The sequence below is a fragment of the Eucalyptus grandis genome, chromosome 2 (assembly GCF_016545825.1).
Source record: "Eucalyptus grandis isolate ANBG69807.140 chromosome 2, ASM1654582v1, whole genome shotgun sequence".
NCBI classification, from domain to species: domain Eukaryota; kingdom Viridiplantae; phylum Streptophyta; class Magnoliopsida; order Myrtales; family Myrtaceae; genus Eucalyptus; species Eucalyptus grandis.
The window spans coordinates 37578697-37599172 of record NC_052613.1 but is presented as its reverse complement, the minus strand read 5'-3'; the positions used below and the strand labels follow the sequence as shown (position 1 = coordinate 37599172).

At 39.3% G+C, this 20476-nt stretch overlaps 2 protein-coding genes and 1 pseudogene across 2 annotated transcripts; 2 read left to right on the top strand and 1 right to left on the bottom strand.

Annotated features, from left to right (window-relative positions):
- The first annotated feature begins 1420 nt into the window (after positions 1-1420).
- On the top strand, positions 1421-3309 carry LOC104432575 (50S ribosomal protein L18, chloroplastic). Its single transcript, XM_010045043.3, has 3 exons — positions 1421-1691; positions 2527-2688; positions 3017-3309. The coding sequence occupies exons 1-3, from the start codon at positions 1482-1484 to the stop codon at positions 3164-3166; spliced, it is 522 nt and encodes a 173-aa protein (XP_010043345.2). The 5' UTR covers positions 1421-1481; the 3' UTR covers positions 3167-3309.
- Positions 3310-4104: 795 nt separating this feature from the next.
- LOC104429177 (self-incompatibility protein S1) lies at positions 4105-4904 on the bottom strand. Its single transcript, XM_010042075.3, has one exon. The coding sequence runs from the start codon at positions 4749-4751 to the stop codon at positions 4236-4238; it is 516 nt and encodes a 171-aa protein (XP_010040377.3). The 5' UTR covers positions 4752-4904; the 3' UTR covers positions 4105-4235.
- Positions 4905-14956: 10052 nt separating this feature from the next.
- LOC120290352 lies at positions 14957-18260 on the top strand (annotated as a pseudogene).
- The last annotated feature ends 2216 nt before the right edge of the window (positions 18261-20476 follow it).

Below are 20476 nucleotides of genomic sequence, written 5' to 3'. Positions count from 1 at the left end.
TTTGGGGCTTAGGGTTCGGACGAGTTCGATTTGGGGCTTAGGGGATACTCGGAAAGTGAAAGAATACGTAGAGATGGAGAGGGGAGGGAGAACACGATGGTGAAGAAGACGTATAGACGGACGAGGGGGAGATGATCTCGTGGTGAAGGAGAAAGGAGGAGACGACGTCGTGGTGAAGGAGAAAGGAGGAGACGGCGTCGTGGGGAAGGAGAAAGGAGGAGACAGCGTCGTGGTGAAGAAGAAAGGAGGAGACGACGTCGTTCTGCATGTGTGGCTTTTTTTTTTTTTTTTTTTAACTATTCGCAACGGAGGAGAGAGAAACGATTAAAAAAAGTCACGCGGGGCCACGTTAGCTTTTTCCGTTAAGAAATTAGACAGGCGTCGATTTTAGGACTCGTTTGAAAGATTTTGACAAGTTGTAGGACTGAAATGCACTTTTTGCAAGTTTTAGGACTAAAATGCATTTTCGTGACAAGTTGTAGGACTTCTGGAACACTTATCCATTTTTTTTTTTTGTAACTTCATAATGTTGTCACTAGCAATTATTCAATAATACCACTACTTTCCTCAAATGGTCGTAATCGGTAATTTATTATAGTCAGTAACTTCCCCTCATGAATTTCCTCAATACTCTCAATAATGCTAGCGCCTAGTAATTATCTAACAACATTGTAATTTTACCTCGATGCAGTTTTGGTGATTATACCTCCAACCACAGTGATTTGTATCAAGTCGCCTAATCTCAATAAATCTATAGCTAGTGCTTTTCCTTTTGGAGTAGTAACTCAGCTATAGAGCTCTTAAAGTAAGAATGCTATCACTCTTATCACCTCAAAGAACGTAACTTCGTGAAGCCCTTAGTAGCTTACCTTGCTTAAGAATGACAATTAATTATTACCAATAATAAATCACCTTAAGTTATTGTAAATCGTAACTTCACTAAAGAAATAGCATGCAACTTGAATTTATGGTAATTATCCTTTTCCCTATTCGTAATTATTTACCAAAATAATCATGACATTCATCTTAAAGTTTGTAAATTCATGTAGCCTATTTTGAATAACTACGCTTGGTTGCCGCATTCGTCCTCAATCAAGTGTAAAACTTAAATTTGGTGGACGAAATTCTTTAGCTTCAAATCCGGCGGGGCGTTCAATAGCCTGTTGGACTTTAGAATTTTCCTGGGAGTGGAAAAAGTTTGGCATTGGCTCCATTTTTGTTGCAATTCAGTTCTTAATTGGAAATGTGTAAAAAAAATGTTCTTATTAGATCGTTCTCGAGAGACGGCAGGAAATCAAAAGCGTCGCGAATATTTGGCAAAAGGACCAAAATCGAACCCGCAAATATTTACGAGGACCGTAACGCAATTTTCCCAAACATTGCGTCGAAAAGGATAAGGCGTCGCGGAAACGAAGAGCGAGAAGTGCCTTCTTCTTCGTCACCATCGCTCTCTCTCTCTCTCACTTGCACAGCGATAGGCCATGGCTGCTTCTACTTCAATCTCGTTCCTTAGCCAGAATCCCTTTCTGGGTTCCTCCCAGAACGTTCTCTCGGTCTCGATCTGCCCGAAATTCATCGGGACAGTCCCAATGCAGCGGCCGCAGCAGCGCCAGCCTCTCTTCGCCGTCGAAGCCCGGGCCAAGACCCGGAGAGAGGACCGGCTCGCCCGCCACTCGCGCATCAGGAAGAAGGTGCCTCCTGGGTCGCCCTGCTTTTACGCACTGATTTTTCAGTGATGCCCTCGTCCCCGTTCAAGGTGGTCGAGTGCTCTAGTGAAGGCATTGGTTGGGTTTCATTTGCTTTTTGGGGCGGGGGGTTCGATTTGGTTCCGCGGGGAGTCTCCGCCTGGAATCGATGGGTACGGTGCGGGGATTAGTTCGGTTCGTGCGGTTTCGTTCGGGGTGAGGAGTGATTTTGAGGAAGAGAGCGTAGGGAGTGGTGTTGTGGTGGTCTAGAATGCGAATGATATAGCTTCGAGCTTGCGCCTGTCGAATTCTGCTTAGTGTTCTGTTTGTCGATGCTGTGAATGGCGTATGGGGTTGCTGAACTAGGAGAAACGGAGGAGGAGAGAAAAAAGAATGTACTAGTTCATCCTCCACTGATAATTTCTCACTAAGTTCTCTTTTTTAATTTTAGAGGTTAACATGGTTATCTGGATTTTCTGCTCTGCATAAATCCGTCCTGTCGACATACATAGCCTAAGGTTCCTAGCCACCGGGGGCTGGTGTGACCTCTGGGTTGCTTTGAGTGCTGTGATTCAATCACGATAGCTGCCACATTCAAACCAAGCACTTTATCACCCGGTCTACACCTTGGGGTTTATCAATTAGTAGTTAAGCTTATTTCTGCTAGATGTATTGTGGTGTTGGATTCACAGGACAAATTTTCAAGTGATTCTGAGTTTGTACTTGTTGGAGACCATGCTACAGCATTAGGGTTAAAGTGGTGGAGTCGTGCTGGCGAGTCTTGAAATTGAAGCGGTAACTTTTCTTTTAGCGTGAAATTGAAGTTTTTCTGGTGTTGCAGGTTCAGGGAACTCCAGAGAGGCCGAGACTATGTGTATTTCGTTCCAACAAGCACCTTTATGTCCAGGTGATTGATGACACTAAGATGCACACACTTGCCGCAGTATCAACGATGCAGAAGCTTGTCTCTGAGGAATCCGACTACAGTTCTGGTCCTACCGTTGTGAGTATCCAAATGAACCTTAATTCACTGCATGTACTGTAACACTGCATGTACTGTAACCATCCCTGTATAGAAAATAATTGAATTCGAAAAAGAAATGAAAGAGAGAAAAAAATGGGGGACTCAGATGAAGAAGTGCCTTGTCTTCTGTAGATTTCTTTCTGCAATCCATGTGCATTTTGAGATGTTAAATATAATCAAATACGATAAATTCTGCCATGGTTTGTGATTTATTTCTTTCCAGAATCTCCTCTATGAAATCATCTTGAACTGCTGTTCTGTGTGCTTTGATAAAGAAACTCTCATCCTAGTAACTTGTTGGCACCAGGAAGTGGCAAAGAGAGTGGGTGAAATTATCGCGAAGTCGTGCTTGGAGAAAGGAATCACAAAGGTAGCCTTTGACCGGGGTGGATATCCCTACCATGGACGTGTGGAAGCTCTCGCCGAAGCAGCCCGAGAACATGGTCTTCAATTTTAAATTCTGATTGCTAGTTTTGTTCATTCCGATCTTCTTTTCTTTGTCAAGAGAACTTTTGATTCAAATGCGAATGCATCAGTTCATGTAGTGGATTTGCTCCTTTTTCAGCTCAATGCAAGTGAGATGCGGCAGCGATTTCTGTACCTTCTGTCAAACAGAATGAAGTAGATGTAAATGTAGGCAGCTTACCTTTATGTGCGATCATAGTTTAATAACTCAGCGGCTAATAACACGATGGATTTGTCCGGGGGTGAGCACTTTCAAGTTCCGTATAGATTCTATTTGAAACCTAAAACCTATCCGCCGAATAGATTTTTAATTTTTTAGAATTGAGAACTTACCCTACATGCTCTGAAATCTAGAATTTATCCTATCACAAGTTTTAGGGTCAGTTTCAGGTTCTATCCAAATTTCACATGTGTTATTAATTCGACGATTGCGGTCAATTATCACATTTAATAGCCACTTATCACAATTTATTTTTAGCCATACAGAGAATATGGAATATTAACAAGATAAAAGTCTCAATCATAAAATGGAAGTTCAGAATAGTGATTCCAAATTCTACTCTTATCATCGGACGTTTTGGAATATTGTAGGATCATGCGAAAATATAGACAAAAAGAAAACAGCACAAAAAATTGTTTCAAATTCCAATTTTCAAGTTCTAGGCCCCATTTATCTAGAACTTGGAAGTTACTCGTTGAAACAGAGTTTTCCAATTTTTGGTTCTTACCGGGCCCGTTTTTGGGTTCTAGGTCTACTTGGAATGATGCTTACCCCTAGTTTTGCTGACAATTTCCATAAGAAGCTCGACATATTCTAAATACATAGTTTTGGTAATTCTTATGGCAATGTTCTTTCAAGGGAAGATAAGGCATTACATATGATGTTGGGAGAGCATTCAGACATTCACATGGGAAATGATATCTCCAAACTGAGTTCAAGATAGAGTCAATTTATTCAATACGGGAATCACTACCGAATCCTCCTCTCGCTTGCAGGTCGAGACATTTTTGACCACCCCAATTGACACTTAGCATTAAGAAGCTTCTCAACCGCATCACAATCATAATTTCTTTTTCGCCAATTCTAGTCCACTTGGCCACTGGTAAATGTACTCCCAAAACCCAGTTTGCCCATTAAAGCCATACATGCCCTCCTCAGAGACAAGCCACAAGCACTGCGCATCGCAGCGAACCAAGTCTCTAGCGAACGAATACGCATCGAATTGATAATCCTGCACACTTTCCCATCCCATGTCACAGTAAAACAGAGTCGTACCCCACACATTCACGTTGAAATCCCACCCGAATTCGCTTCCGTCTGCAACGTTCTGCTCCCCCAGATCGTCGTCTTCGGACTGGCAATGGAGGGTCATGTTCTTGCCGCTCCCCAGCCGGTTCTTGACGCTGACGTGGACCTCTGAGAAAGCCAGGGCGAAGAAGCTACCTGTTAGGAGGAGGAAGATGATGCCGCGGCTCCTGAGTTTGGTTGAAGCATCCATGTCTCCTCCTTGAGAATGTTTCAGTTTCTTTCGAAGCCAAGCAGGACCGTATCCATTCTTTTCATGGATAGAGAACATGAAGATAATTTGCCATGCTGAGTTTATTCCACCTTATTTTGTTTGCCTTGCTGTCGCGGGGGATAAAAGAGTCATGAAACTGATCTTAAGCGGACGGGGCTGGTTAGCCTTGACCTTTACGTTGCTGTCAGGCGGTAATTTGGGTCAGTTTTCGTCCCGGTTAAGTTTAGGTTGACGATTGAATCAAAGGCATTCCATCCACGCTCGGAGCAGGAGATTGTTCTAACGAATTTCAGTCTCTTTTATTGCTTGTTCTTTCACGAAAGTTACCTTGTGGAGTCGTTAATTTTGGTGTCTGGTCCGGACTTTGGCGTTACTGTAGGGAGTTGAACAGGTGAGTCCAAAAGCAGAGCTTTCTTGATTGCGCAATTCGACGTTATCAAGGCAAAGTCCTTGAAGTTTCCTCCGCCGAGATGCCCCCAACGATTGCCGTACACGACAGTGCCTTTGATGCGATTGGTTGCGTCTCCGACCATTGGACAACGTGCGCATGATGCTTGACTTCGATAGACTGCTGAATTTTGGTACCATTTTGGTGATTTCAATGATTTGAGATCTCATTTCTTGATGATGCTCGATTTGGAATCTACCGGATCAACTAGAGCTTTCGATTGGAAAATCAATCCGCACTATTGACAACGGGTCGATTCACTCGGTATTTCATGTTTTGATAGATCATTTGAAGTTGAAGTCAATTAGTATATAAATGAGAAATGAGAGAAAGTAATTGTAGAGTTCGACTTTTTAGGAGTTTGAAAAAGCCATCGATTTTGTGGAATTTGTCTTTGAATCGATCTAGATTTTTTACTTGACGATGGTGCTTTATGACGCAAGTGACAATATGCCTTAACAAACCGTGATAAGTGATGAAAAGTGACAATGCGTGCAAGACGTGCGGGAGCAAAACCATCTAGGGGAGCTTTGAATAATGCGGGAGCAAAACCATGGGAGCAAAACCATCTAGGTGGACGAGTAACGAGGGAGCTTTGAATGATGTAATGTTCAACAGGTCAACAAAATTATTCAATTAATCCTAAACCATTTACAAATATTAATTCACTCATAAACTATTCAATATTATCAATTTAGTTCTGAATTTTTATGCGAAATTTCAAGATAGTCTTCCGGCGAAATTGACCACTATATCCTCTAATAGGTTTAGCCTTCAAAAAATGCATTGTATAAAATGTCATCGGGTAAGAGAGGATTTTGATGGCCGTTGTTACGTACTCGTTGAATCAGATTTGGAACCCGTGTCTTCTAATTAATGAGCGATCAAATCTGTTGATATCATCTTTTATCATGACAATTACATTGAGCATTAGCCAGTGAGGAGCAGACAGAAACTTTTAGTCTTTTACATCATGAGCTATCGACGTAGTTTCTTTAAGGAAGCATGGGTATAGACATGATTAGTAAAAATCAAGACGTGCACAAAAATAGATATGACCTAAGATTTTATGTGTTGGACCAACCAAACAGACCATTATAGGATTGTCACCAGATTATTTTAATCTAATTATTTAGTGGGAGAAAGAAACGTACATGATTAAGACACGATCATGATAGATTAAGTAGAGATGGGAGTGATTATGTGGACGTACACGTTCGCACCATCAAGTACACATCCTTAAAATTTCCGAAGCCATGTCCAAAAGATCCTCTCGAAGAATATTTGTACTTTAATATTTGCAAAAGAATTTAAATCTCGATAGTTTCTAGACAAAAATATTTGGAACTTCTAGGCGACTTTGTATCCCTGGCCTTGACTGGCCCCATTGTTCATAAAAACATTATACCAAGTATTCTTAAATCAACTGTAGTTTAGCTGATTAATTGGGGATTGCAGAGTGAGGGAGAAAAGGAGCGAAAATTAGGGGAAACAAAAACGAACCAAGAAACAAGAAATTTAGAGGGAGAATCACTCTCCATTATGTGTGCACGTATTAGATAAAGCTTGCGCAGGAATGAAACATGTAATGAGTGCACATGCGAGTTTTACCTAGCAATTTAATTTTCACGGTCAATTTAGGAAATCTCTAGTTCTTATGAATATATTGGTAATAAAATCACCAACTGATGTATAAAAAAAGAATTCCAAATGATCTCAAACCTATTTTATGGTGGCTAATTTAATTTTAAACTTCTTAATTTTATCGATTTAGTCATAAACCTTTCGATGATTTATTAATATAATTCTTTTAGCCAATTTTAGTCAGAAATCGCTGAGGTAGTAGTTTAGGTAGCACAGGCCATCCTATGTGAATATGTGAATGACCATGGACGATTTTTGTACTTTTAAAAAAAATTCCAAATTTTTCTTTTCTCTTTTTTTTCTTTTCTTTAGGTGATGGCTTTGCGGCCCTCACCAAGGTCACAAGTGCTTGGGCCTTGCTTAGGGTTGGCGAGGTCACTAGCCCTGGCCAAGGCTCCAACGGTCCCGTCAACCCCTACCGATTAAAGATGAAACATAAAAGATATGAGGAAAAAAAAAAAAAAAAGAACTACATTGGATTTTCGTCAAAGTTTTAAATTAGATTGATAAAATTGAAAAGTTTAGGATTGAATTGATATTTGTACAATAGGTTTACTGATGGAGTAATAATATTAGTGGGTAAAGCTTGTGCAAGGTTGAGCCACATGGCATGCGAACCTTCAATTTTTACCCACACACACACACATATTGATAATAAATTCTAATTTATGTACAAGAAAGAATAGAGTTGTGCATATTTTGGTGATAAAATCCTAGCAAAATCTCTAATTATTATGCATGTTTTACCAATAAATCTCTAATTGATGTCTATTTTGGTGATAAACTCCTAGCAAATTAATTTTCATGGTCACTTTAGAATATATGTAACTCTTGTGCATATTTTGGCGATAAAATGTCTAATAAATTAACTAGAAATTAGAGGTGATCGGTTCTCGGTTCCCAAAATTAGGAATTGGGGACTAGACTAATTAGTCGTAGGATTCGAGAATTAAACCCAGGCGGTTTAGTTCGATCCAATGGAATCGATCACTTTTTTTCTCCACTACTTGATGCCTTTTATTATGAAGAAATAAATAAATAAATAAAAAAGCCAGTCGCTTTTTTTTTTTTGAAGATAAAAAAATATATGTAGTCGGTCTGGTCAATTTCCCCTTAAAACTAGAAACTGGACCGCTCGGACACCGATTTCACTTTTAGGAACTAGAAATCAAATTGATACTCTTGGGAACTAGATCGAACCAGCCCAGTTCGGTTTGGTCCGAAAGTTCTCGGTTCAGGCTATCCATTTTGTTCACTCCTACTAGAAATAATAGAGCAATGCTTATTTTTGTAATAGTTCTATCAAATCTCTTGCGTATATTTTGCTAATAAATCTCTAATTGATGTAAAGGAAATAATAGAGTTATGAAAGTTTTGGTAATATATAAAAATAATCATATATGGCAATCTATAAATTCTATTTAGACGAATGATCAAAGATCCATGGCAGGTAGTATTCTATTTTCTTTTCAAATACTCTTTTTCTGAATTTAAGTTGTATTGCACGATAATTCTTATTATTTAAAATGAGAACAAAATCCTAAAGCAAGGTTTTATTACAAGTTATTCTGATCATTATCAATAGGCATATGTAGTCAAGTCTATGTGATGGTGGACTTTCAAACTTGTAAACTAAATTTTCTACAAGTTGGATGTTGCATTGGCAGTAAACAGTTTTCATATTTAATGTTGAAAAAACATGATTGAAAATTATAGGAGCATTGTTAGGTCAACTATCATTGTAAAAATTACTTGTACTTTTAATTTTAGGAGTGACATATGTGTTTGCGTCGGTTTTATAAATAAATTGCTCCACATATTGAATATCCAACAGTAAATGTCAAATATATTTTAAATTGGTGATGGACCTACTAAATGACCAAATTTATATTACTTCATAAGAGTATATTGTAAAATTATCTGGAAACTTTATCACATATATAGCATCGACCGTGTAATCTAGAAACTTATCAAAATATCAAACATAAGGATTTATTCATAGGTTTAATATACATGGCACATAAGCATTAAGGCAGGTAAGTATAACTAAATCCTAATTATAATTATTTCATCGATTTGCCATTGATGAGAGCAGATATATTAGTATAAATTGTAATCTCCAAAAGTCTCGAATTTTGTGTTGACTAATTGAATTTTTGAAGGATGAAAATTTCAATCGACCTTTCGAAAGACCATTAATTCCGTATTTCTAATCCCTATTGCATTTATTTCTAATAGATATATTCTCATTTTCTCATATGCATAATTCTCTAATGTAATTATGCATATCTCGGTTATAAACATTTTAAAATAATCGCCATTATATAAATAGACTCTATTTGAAATACTCTTTTATTAAATGTTTGCAAATAATTGTTCATGACGAGATGTTATAAGGGGAAACCCATCTCATAGTTGGCTCACATTTAACAGAAAAACCGTATTAAAATCTCAATCTCATATTGTGCTCATATTCGACAAATAAACAATATCTAACAAATGATGTAGGGAAGTTGTCAGTAATAACCTTTAATGACAAAAAGAAAAGGATTAATACCGTGAAAAACACCAAATTAGTATATACGTGATAAATTTGCTTAAAATTAATTTTTGACTACCAAAAATCCAAACTAATATACCTTTGATAAATTCACCATAAGCGATACACTTGTGATAAATTTACTTTGCATTACTTTTCATTAAATTTTACTGTCAAATTATTAAGTAGGGTGACACATGACAATTAACAAATATACCAGTTTGGGATTTTACTCTCCATTTATCACAGTTGTACCATTCTTGTGATTTTTATGGTATTAATCCAATTTAATGGATGGTATATTACATTACTAGTTTGGATTTTTTGGCGGTCAAATAAATTAATTTAAGATAAATTTGTCACAAGTGTACTAGTTGGGGATTTTGTGTTCACTTGGGGTAAATTTATCATTGGCATGTCAATTTGGGTTTTTTTTGTGGTCAAAAAATTAATTTGAGGTAAATTTATCACAATTATACAAGTTTGGAGTTTTTTGTATTATTAACCCAAAAAGAAAAACCTCTAATCTCTCATTTTACTTTATTTTGTACTTATGCATTTAGGGTCCCTAAACAAAAAACGAGGGGATTATGGCTTCATTTGTTTTGTGAAAAATAGACAATTTTAATTTTTTTAAATGATTATTTGTATCGCTTAAAATAATTAATCAATGAAAAATATATTTATTATCAACGATAATCTAAGTCTTAATATCTTCGTAGGCAATAAATTTTTTAATTCATTTATTTTTTATAAAAAAAGCGATATTAGTGATTATTTTTAGGAAATATTTTTCAAAATATTCATTTTCTGTAAAATAAATGGTAAATCCGAACATCCCGAGTTGCGCATCAACAAGGATGAAATCCATAATTTATTCGTAATAGAGATGGGTCATCATGGCGAATTGATGAGTAAAGCAATTCAATCCCCTATAAATAATGGGCATCCATCTTATATTTATTATTTTGTACTTAGCCAAACATATGATATCCTTGTCAATTGCTCATTTAGTAATTATACCTTTCTATTTTGGGTATTTGCTTTGACACGTTCCTTCCTTCTTTTGTTGACATGTTCTTTTTTTTTTTTGGTCGGTTTTTGTTGACATGTTCAAACGAATACTTTACTCCGCCACAGAATATTCCACGATCATTCGTATTTCCGTACTCTCTCCTATTAATTCTTCTTTGCTGTCCACGAAAATAATTGTTTGAAAAATCCATTAAAATAATTAGGTATCATTGAGTGCATTCATCTGGAGTCTCTTACGGTCCAATCATCTTTCATTAAATCGAAGTCAATGAATTTTAGCAAATCCTGATTGTCATTTTTTTTTCTCCCAATTGTTTGTTTATGTTTCATCTTGAATCATCAAGTGACTAAAAGTCAAGTCTCAATTAAATCAATTGGTATGAGTGATACAAAGTTGGATATAATCTTGGAATTGAAGGTAGTTGACTTATATATATATAAACCAACAAGATCAATCATCCATTTTTTTAATAAAAGGAGTGAAGAACCTGGTCGGGTATTTGATTAAGATTCGTGTTTTGGATAGGATCATACGAAGCTTATTATAGCGCTCTTATCATAATAAAGTCCGGGTCAGAAAATAGTGTTGTTGAGGCAAGCGCTACCCAAGGGCATGACCGTGAAAGGATTTCGTTTAAAAAAAAGAAAAAGAAATACTCTATTAAGGGATTTGAACAATCGCGTAATTAAGTGGAATTATAGCGGACGGTTGTACACGCATTCACCCTGATTGATTGAATTTTTTTTTTTTTGGGTCGTACCCTGATTGATATAAACGTGCAAATCGCTTAGATTGATTAATATGAAGTTATCCATTGCACTTGCTTGTTATTATGGCTCATCCTCAAACAAAAATAATTCAATTTAATCACATGTTATTAAGCCACATGTCTGTGTAATACGACGGCTAGACACTTTATTGTAAGTTGAATTTCACACAAATTGTTATTGCAATTCATCACATGTTTTTAAGCTACATTATGTAATATGATGGCTAGACACTTAATTTTAAGTTGATTTTCACATATGATAATGTCAATTTAATCACATGATTTTAAGTTAAATTCCTACGACGGCTAAACACTAAATTTTTAAGTTGATTTTGATAATGTCAATTTAATCACGTGGTTTTAAGTCAAATACCTATGCACGACTCGACACTTAATTGAAAGTTGTATTTATTGAGTGATTGTAAAAATGGAAGAAATCAAATGAATTGAGTCTTGTTAGAGTACTAATACCCTGGATGCGATCCTCGCGGTTTTTAAAATTTAAAATCCAAAATTTTGATGCACATCAATAAAATTACCAAGAAGAAACTCACAAGGAGTACAACAAATAACCAAGATAAAATTCAAACTTGATAGAGGACAACATAATTTGACTCTAAATCGACACAACTTGATGTGTTTTAGTATTTTTCCCCACAAATACTAAACTATTGTCGATGGCAATTATACGTTATTGCCCAGGTCTAGGGGAAGCCAAATATATGTACATATCAATCGAGAAAGCCCGTTTTAGGTGTAGCCTAGATGTGGAATTGTGTTCGTTTGCTGGCGAATGGAAATCGGACCTATGTGGTGCGCCTATTTGCACACACGGGTCGGATTCTTGACCTTTCTCGCTGCTCCGATTGGGTTTAAATTTATGAACAACGAGATAAGCACGATCACAAATTATTGTTCGACACAAATTATTGTTCGACAAGTAGAGGCATGGCAAAGATAAGAACCTTATCATCGACAACGATTGACCAAAATACAAATACAAAGCCACGAACTCTTGCTGTACGTTCTTCTTGCTGGCCTTCACGTAAGACAGGATGTCGATGTTTAGGTTTCCATAGAACAGCGTAAGAGCCTCAGCGCAGATAAGCTAAAATACTGTTTTTTTCTTTTTGGTAAATGGCGACTTCATGTCATAAAGGAAACGTCGCATAATCGATGACACTGGAACTACGTGGCCAGAGAGAGATTATCGGAGAATTCTTTGGTGCATCTGAATCTGAACGATGCAAGTCAAAACAGGAACTCTTGTCAACTCTTTGTAGGTATAGGCAGCCATTACCATACACAGACCTCACTTATCAATTATTAAGGGTTATTTATTTGGGAAATACTGCGTTGACTATCATCCGTATTATGATATGATTGACATCCTTTCAAGTAGTCTATATTAATTGATTTTCATTTAACCGAATCTTTTCTTTTCTTAGTTTGAAAGCTTCAATGGAATCGGATCACCTTATCCTCTCTCTATCTCTCTCTTTCGTGGATCTAACGAATTGAACTGTTAATTGCAATGAATTTCACGTGATGAATTGAACCGTTAATTGTAATGAATTTCACGTGATGAATTGAACCGTTAATTGTAATGAATTTCACGTGATCTAATATCCGTAATATTGCACTATCCATCAACTTGGCTTGATTACATATGACAATCCACTTTAGACACTTCTTCAAGAATATCAGTCAACAATTAGTGCAAATCGACTCATTCAATTGTCTTAAATGGGTTGATAAGGGGCATATCATTAATAGCAGCAATATGATAAATAGTGTCTTTGACCCTTTAGGCGAGACGAAACAATTATACACATGAAACCCTTGTTTCATCATTAATATTTAAAACACTAAAACCGATGTCATTAGTAATCTGTCTCCCGATTTAGATGCAAAACTAGAATGCAAAACCCTAAAATAGATGATCAACTCGCTCCTGATCATGACCTGCATCTGTATGGCTTCAACTTGGGAAGGCACGTCTTAACACCAACCTCAGATTACACGACATTTCAAGAATAATTAGTGGTTCAAATTGAATAAAAAATAATCCGTTCATTGCATCACCAAATGTACATAAGAAAGTGATCTGTTTTGATGTAGTTTAATCAATTATTGGACGCAAAAACGGCGGAAAAAGAAGTTTGACGTTCCTCTTTCCACCACTCGTCCCGGAAAATCTAAAAATTAATCGGGTGATTGCGAGTTGCCGTTTCCGGGCGGTGATGAAGGGCAATAATGCACATTATCCTAATTGTTACGGCATAGAACGAAGTAAGGCACGAGTATAAAAATCAGAGGTATACATGGCTTGGGCTAAGTCTGGCACTGAGAAAAGTCAAAGCAATTTGTACAGCTGATTGCGGAGAGAAAAGGAAGTTCCAACCGCATCTTTTGGTGATGGACAAGGATTAATTTGTTCTTGTAATAATTATGATATGCAAATCCTAGTTCTGACTGTTTTTATCATCTTCCACGCCCTGCAGTTGCATGACTAGGAAATAATAAGGTTGTCGCGGCTTGCGTGTGGCGCAGCCTTGCAGGCGGCTCAACTTCTTTTATTTTATTTTTAACATAATGAAATTCCATTTTTCTTGATTTCTTTTTTATTCGAAAGAAAAGAGACAAGAGAGAGCCTAAGATTATTCAGATTTCACACTAAATGAATATTCCTTTGCCCACGAAATAGAGAACAATATGATGATTGCTGGAAAAATTACCAAAACAGTCGTAAATTTATTTCACTTTTTGCTAATTTAATTATAAATATTTTGATTGCATAAATTAAGTTATAATCTTTGCACGTTTTTACCAATTAAATTCATCCACCCAATTTTGACCATAAATTACTAACCCAATTTTGACCATAAATTACTAATGTGGCGCGTAGATCATGTTACTGACACTAACTTGGATATTTTAAATAATATTCTGGAATTGTTTGATTTTTCTTTTTTTCTTTCCTTGTCTTGACTTTTTTTTTTTTTTTTTTTGGAGTGAAAGTCGTGATGCCCTTGGCAGATCTTGGCCAAGCGACCCTCGCCCAGTATTGGTGAATTTGGCCGGTGCTCAATCCAAAAAAAAAAAAGAGTAAAGAAAAGGGGAAAAAAGAGAAAAAAACATAAATCCAAAAAGAATATTAAAATATCAGTAAAAAAATGTTCATATCAGCTCTGCCCATGCCATGTAGTATGCTCGGTATCCACGTCAGTGATTTCTAGTCAAAATTAGCTGGATTAACTCAATTTGTACAATTATAAAGTTTACGATTGAATTGGCAAAAATACAATATGATAAAAGACCTTTTCGGTAATCTTTCTGATGACAAGTCTTATGCATTATTCTTCTAGTTTCTTTGCTAGTCGCCACATAAAGATTGAATTTATCTTGCACAAAGCCCTCCACGGGAGATTTTGTCGTCCCATTGTGTTATCTTTGGTGTATATCATAAGCAAAGATCTTACTTAAGAGACGTAAAGATCTAGTGCATTACAAAAGAAAAAAAAAGGGCTTCTTTGGAAGCCGTAGTTGTCTAAAGGAAGAGATTGATGAAGATAGGGACTTGTCCAGCGAAAAAAAGAGAGACCAGATAATCCATAGTTTTATGTGCAACTTCTCTTCCCCTTTTTCTTCAATTTTAGTACTTTGTCCACTGAGATATGGTTATATAGACAATTATAAACAAGCTCTCATAAACTAACAAACCCTCTTTCGACCAAAAATAAAATAAAAATAACAAACCCTCTCTATATATAGAGGCCGGTTTGCTATACCGTCATCGCGCCCTTCCATTTCCTGAGATTTTCTCAACAATACTCCGAAGACAACTCTGCCTCTCTGATACCAAAAAGTTTCGTGCTCCGGTGTTGACAGGTGTTCTCTTCATTAGTCTCTCGCATCTTTCCCCTCTTTGTTCAAGATCCCTTTGGAAAAAGGAAAGTCCTGGTGGTATCTCTCCCTCTCTCTCCCCCTCTCCCTCCTATGCTTCTGAAGAAACTCAAATTCTCTTCAGAAGTTGCACATCGTACGCTCGGGAACAGGAATGATGATAATAGGGGCCCGAGGCTGATGGTGTCGTGAGGAGAGGAGTCTTTTTTTTTTCTTTCTCCGTTTGCGTACTCGCATTGATTCTTGAATTTCAGATATCAGGATTGTCTTGGGGTTAAAAGTTTGTAAAATATCGATGGCGGGCAATGCGACGGTTTGTCCCAAGCCGATGAAGGCGACGTCGAACGGGTCTTTCCAGGGCGACAGCCCCCTGGATTACGCGCTTCCTCTGGTCATCCTCCAAATATGCCTCGTCGTGGCTTTCACGAGGCTGCTTGCATTGATTCTCAGGCCTCTCAGACAGCCGAGGGTCATTGCGGAGATCATTAATGAGTTTCTTACCTATCATCATCGTTCCACGAAGAAAAGAGTGTTTATTTGGGAAATTCTAGGGTTCGCATTTCTTGAACATTCATATCAATTCTGAAAAAAAATGGAGTGCCGTTTTATATGTTCTTTCCAAAATGATCCACCAATTTCCTAGAGAAATCACCCACGACCTAGCCAAGGTCCTGAGAGGCCTTTTGCTATAATATGAATGCACATGGCGATTAATCTAAGGGAGGTTGTTTCTAAAGTTTATGTGAATTCATTGTTGTCATCAAGTCTCACGTTAGAGAAACAGCAGACACTTGGTTGATGAGATTTTTATGTCTCCAGGGTGGAATCTTGCTGGGGCCTTCGGCATTAGGAAGAAGCGAGAAATTCCTGCACACAGTTTTCCCGGTACAAAGCATGACCGTCCTCGACACGCTCGCAAACATAGGCCTCCTCTACTTCTTGTTCTTGGTTGGCCTTGAGCTCGACATCAGTTCCATCAAAGAGAACGGGCAAGAAAGCCTAGCAATCGCATTAGCCGGCATCAGCCTCCCTTTCATCCTGGGAATTGGCACGTCGGTGGTACTCCGGTCCACGATCTCCAAAGGAGTGAGCCAAGGGCCGTTCCTCGTCTTCATGGGTGTGGCCCTATCCATCACAGCCTTTCCCGTCCTGGCACGCATACTCGCTGAGCTCAAGCTCCTAACCACTGACGTGGGTCGCATAGCCATGTCAGCAGCCGCAGTCAACGACGTGGCGGCATGGATCCTGCTTGCACTCGCCATAGCCCTCTCAGGCAGCAACACGTCCCCGCTGGTCTCCTGTGGGTCCTGCTCTGTGGGGTTGCATTCGTGTTACTTGCGATCTTCGCCCTCAACCCGGCACTCGCTTGGATGGCACGCAGGTCACCCGAGGGTGAGCCCGTGAAGGAACTCTACATATGCATCACGCTGTCACTCGTGCTGGCCGCAGGCTTTCGTGACCCGACACCATCGGCATACATGCACTCTTCGGGGCTTTCGTGGTGGGCATTGTGATGCCTAAGGACGGGCCATTCGCCGGCGTCCTGATCGAGAAGATAGAGGACCTTGTGTCGGGGCTCCTCCTGCCACTCTACTTTGTGTCAAGTGGATTGAAGACAAATGTCGCGACGATACAAGGAGCGCAGTCCTGGGGTTGTTGGTGCTTGTCATTTTTCACAGCTTGCTTTGGGAAAATTGTGGGGACATTGTCCGTGTCAATGCTGTGCAAGGTGCCATTTAAGGAAGCTCTCACTCTTGGGTTCCTGATGAACACCAAGGGTTTGGTGGAGCTCATTGTGCTCAACATTGGGAAGGATAGGAAGGTACATCATGCTCATCCATTTCTTGCTAAACACAAAATTTTACAACTAGCAAATTGTCGTGCTTTATATTTAGCCCTGACCTAAGAATATCAATCTGATAATTGCCAAACTTAGTCTGGGATAACAAAGGCATTTCAGGAAAACTAGTAGGAGTGACAGCAAACTGATTCCCTTTTTTTTGCCCTTTATCCCAGGTGCTGAACGACCAGACATTTGCAGTCTTAGTTCTAATGGCCCTATTCACCACCTTCATCACAACCCCAGTAGTGACAGCTGTGTATAAACCGGCGAGGAGAGGTGCCGTACAAGCACCGGACGATCCGGCGAAAGGACCTTGACACTGAGCTCCGGCTGCTGGTCTGCTTCCACAGCACGCGCAACATACCTACCATGATCAGCCTCATTGAGTCGTCCCGCGGGACTCGGAAGAGGGGCCGCCTCAGTGTCTACGCCATGCACCTCATGGAGCTCTCAGAGCGGTCCTCGGCCATTTCCATGGTGCACAAGGCGCCCAGAGGAATGGCCTTCCATTTTGGAACAAGGTCCGCGAGGACCAGGACCAGATGGTGATTTTCGTTTGAGGCCTACCAGCAGCTCAGTTCCGCCACCGTGCGCTCCCATGACCGCTATATCCCCTCTCAGCACCATCCATGAGGACATCTGCACAAGCGCGCACCAGAAACGGTCCGCGATGATATTGCTCTGCATCTCCACAAGCACCAGAGGTTGGATGGTGATGGAGCTCGGCCACCTCATTCCAAGTTGTGAACCAGAGGGTCCTACGCTATGCGCCGTGCTCAGTTGGGATACTTGTGGACCGCGCCTAGGAGGCACAAACTCCAAGTTCCGCCAGTGCTGTCTCGTACACAATTGTTGTGCCTCCTTGGCGTCCTGATGATCGCGAGGCACTCACCTTTGGGGTTCGCATGGCAGAGCATCCTGGGATTGTGCTCAGTGTCGTGAAATTTGTTTTCCTCCAGGAACTGCAGTTGCAGCACAAGAAAGTAGTGAAGATGATGACAGTCCCAACGATTTGTTAGACTTGACTACCGGCAAAAACGAGTCTATTACCTATGAGGAGAGGGGACTGTGGGAACTAAGGAAGACATTGTTGCTGCCTTAAAATCAATGAGCAGGTGCAATCTGTTCATAGTGGGAAGGACGCCTTCCACTGCGCCGGTATTGGTGGACCGGACGAGTGATTGTCCGGAATTGGGCCACGTCGGGGGCTAGGCCTCGTCAGGCTTTTCAACCACCGCATCGGTTCTGGTGGTTCAACAGTATAACCCGTTGGGGAGTCTTCACCCGCTGGTGGAGGAACAGACGAGCGCAGATGCCTCTGACGTGCCAGATACACCAATGGGACATTACTCCAGTGCCGTTAATATTGTCTGAAGTTCTGTCTCACGTACTTGTGCATCATCGTCTTTAAACTCAACAAAGTCCCTTTCAATTCACACTTCTATCGAGTGAAACTATTAGGTCATCCTAGTCAAATAACAGATCTCCTCTATCCACTATTTCGAGGAGATTGTAAGGCCGTGCATTTCATGTTGCCATGCCTTTGACATGATTATGTGTACAAAACTGGAGCCGGTCGAGGCTTGATGAAATCTTTCGGGACGGAAGACCGGAGGAAAGCGGTGGGAGATGTAAAATTTGTCCCCTGTAATGTAAGCGTGCGACTTCAAGGAGTAGAACATTGTGAGCACAAATGCTCACAAACACCAAGAAAGTTGGCACCATTGTAATAAAGAACATTATCAATCGGAAGGGATCATTTTCTCTAGTGACCATCTTGTCCAGTTCCTCAGAACCGACCAGGCCAGCTATGGCAGAAGAGGAGAGAGATAACAATATAACGTAGATTCTATATATCAACTCAAATCATCTCTCATAAAGATTTAAATGAATCGTCAAAAGATAAAGAAGGCTGCTCACCAACGGGCTGGTTGAACCTAGTCCATGTTCAGCCTATTGGAGCACAGGTCTCGTATGTAAGAATAAACAGAGAAAAGTGGAAATGAAGTCGAAATTGCCAAAGACTTAATTTGAACAGCTGTACATCACAAATCAGAGCAACGATGATCTCCTGTCACATTTCCGAGAGCTACCTTGCTTCCGAATCGGCAATGCTCGTCCAAAGAGCTTCTCAACTTCAGTCGCTTCCATCTTCAGCTCATTCAATACCTCCATTTCCTCTTGACTAAGGCGTCTCAAGAAGTTCTCTCATCTTGTCTGAGCTCTCTAAACCCTCTAGTCAACCTCTGGAACAAAGTCATCTCGTCTTTTCCCCACTTTTGGTACCTCATCATCTTCAATCTGCTCGACCTCTCCTCACAATAGTCTCTAACCCAAACAATAAGACACTCGAATCAATGAACTCATATTCCTATCATATAAAGCGAGAAATAGCATCAAAATCAAGTAAACATCATTTCAACTATGGCTTAGCTAAAGTTTATAAATACATAGAAAAGATAACATCACTCACCTAGATATGCCCCAACCCAAACAATAAGGCTCACTCGAATCAATGAACTCATATTCCTATCATATAAGCGAAAATAGCATCAAAATCAAGTAAACGTCATTTCAACTATGAGCTTAGCTAAACCAAGCTTAAACACTAACAAAATAACTCTCATGTGCTAATAAATCGCATACCCAAAGTGATTATTCAAGTCGTTAGCAATGCGGAGCTTGAGCGCAAAATTTGGTCATGTCATGACTCTCCACCGAACCTCCGTTTCAAACATTCTTGCAATCAATAAAAGCTCTTCAACATATTATAAGGACCCCAACTCAACCATTTCCAAAATCAAGCTGAAAACCGAAAAAAAAAAAAAACAAGTCCGAAGTTGCTGGACATGTACTGTTCATCAAGCATTGAAAACTTCAAAATTTTGTTTCGGGCAAACCGTAAACTCAAATCAAGATCCGTAAAAAATCTACCCGGCTCTACAAACACCCGAAACTATCATTTTTATATACATAAGTAGTTCAACAACTCAAAAATCGGACTTTGCCACACGAATCTTCAATAATTTCGAATTTCGAGCCTAAGTCTGAAACTAGTCCGATGAGGTGAATGACTGGCGCAAGCGCTAAAATAACCGAAACTTTCACTATTCCTTTTTCTTTTCTTTTGTTGATAGAGTCTTCTTTATTTATTTTTTCAATTCTTTGACCTTTGACTTGTCAAACCGCAATATTATAGAGGGGACAATCTACGGCTCCTCCGGAAGCTCCGTCGGCCCGTTCAAAGGCAAGCCGCATCTTCGCGATTGCAGAAGAAGATGCTCGTGCATGGATAATGACACTTTCCGAGACACTTCATCGCTTTCAAAGCTAAAATACACTTCAGAACCGAGTCGACATCTACGGAGGTCGATTCCATAACGTAATAGAATCTCGCGCGGGGGACGACGGAACGATTCGAGGAATTCCCCAGTGTATGCAGTTTGTCGTCTAACTCAGACGGCAAACCACAATAATTTATTTTTCTTTCCATGCATTTTTCTAAATTTAGAGCAAGAAGTCAAACAACGCTTGTCCTAAAATCTCCTGTTAAAATTCAACGTTGGAATAGCAAACTGACAATGCAATAGAATTTTT

Bases quoted from the DNA above. Each gene is read 5' to 3' on its own strand.
- LOC104432575 (XM_010045043.3), top strand. From the start codon at position 1,482: ATGGCTGCTTCTACTTCAATCTCGTTCCTTAGCCAGAATCCCTTTCTG. The intron at 1,692-2,526 runs GTGCCTCCTGGG...CTGGTGTTGCAG, and splicing joins ACTCGCGCATCAGGAAGAAG to GTTCAGGGAACTCCAGAGAG. The intron at 2,689-3,016 runs GTGAGTATCCAA...TGTTGGCACCAG, and splicing joins ACAGTTCTGGTCCTACCGTT to GAAGTGGCAAAGAGAGTGGG.
- LOC104429177 (XM_010042075.3), bottom strand. From the start codon at position 4,751: ATGTTCTCTATCCATGAAAAGAATGGATACGGTCCTGCTTGGCTTCGA.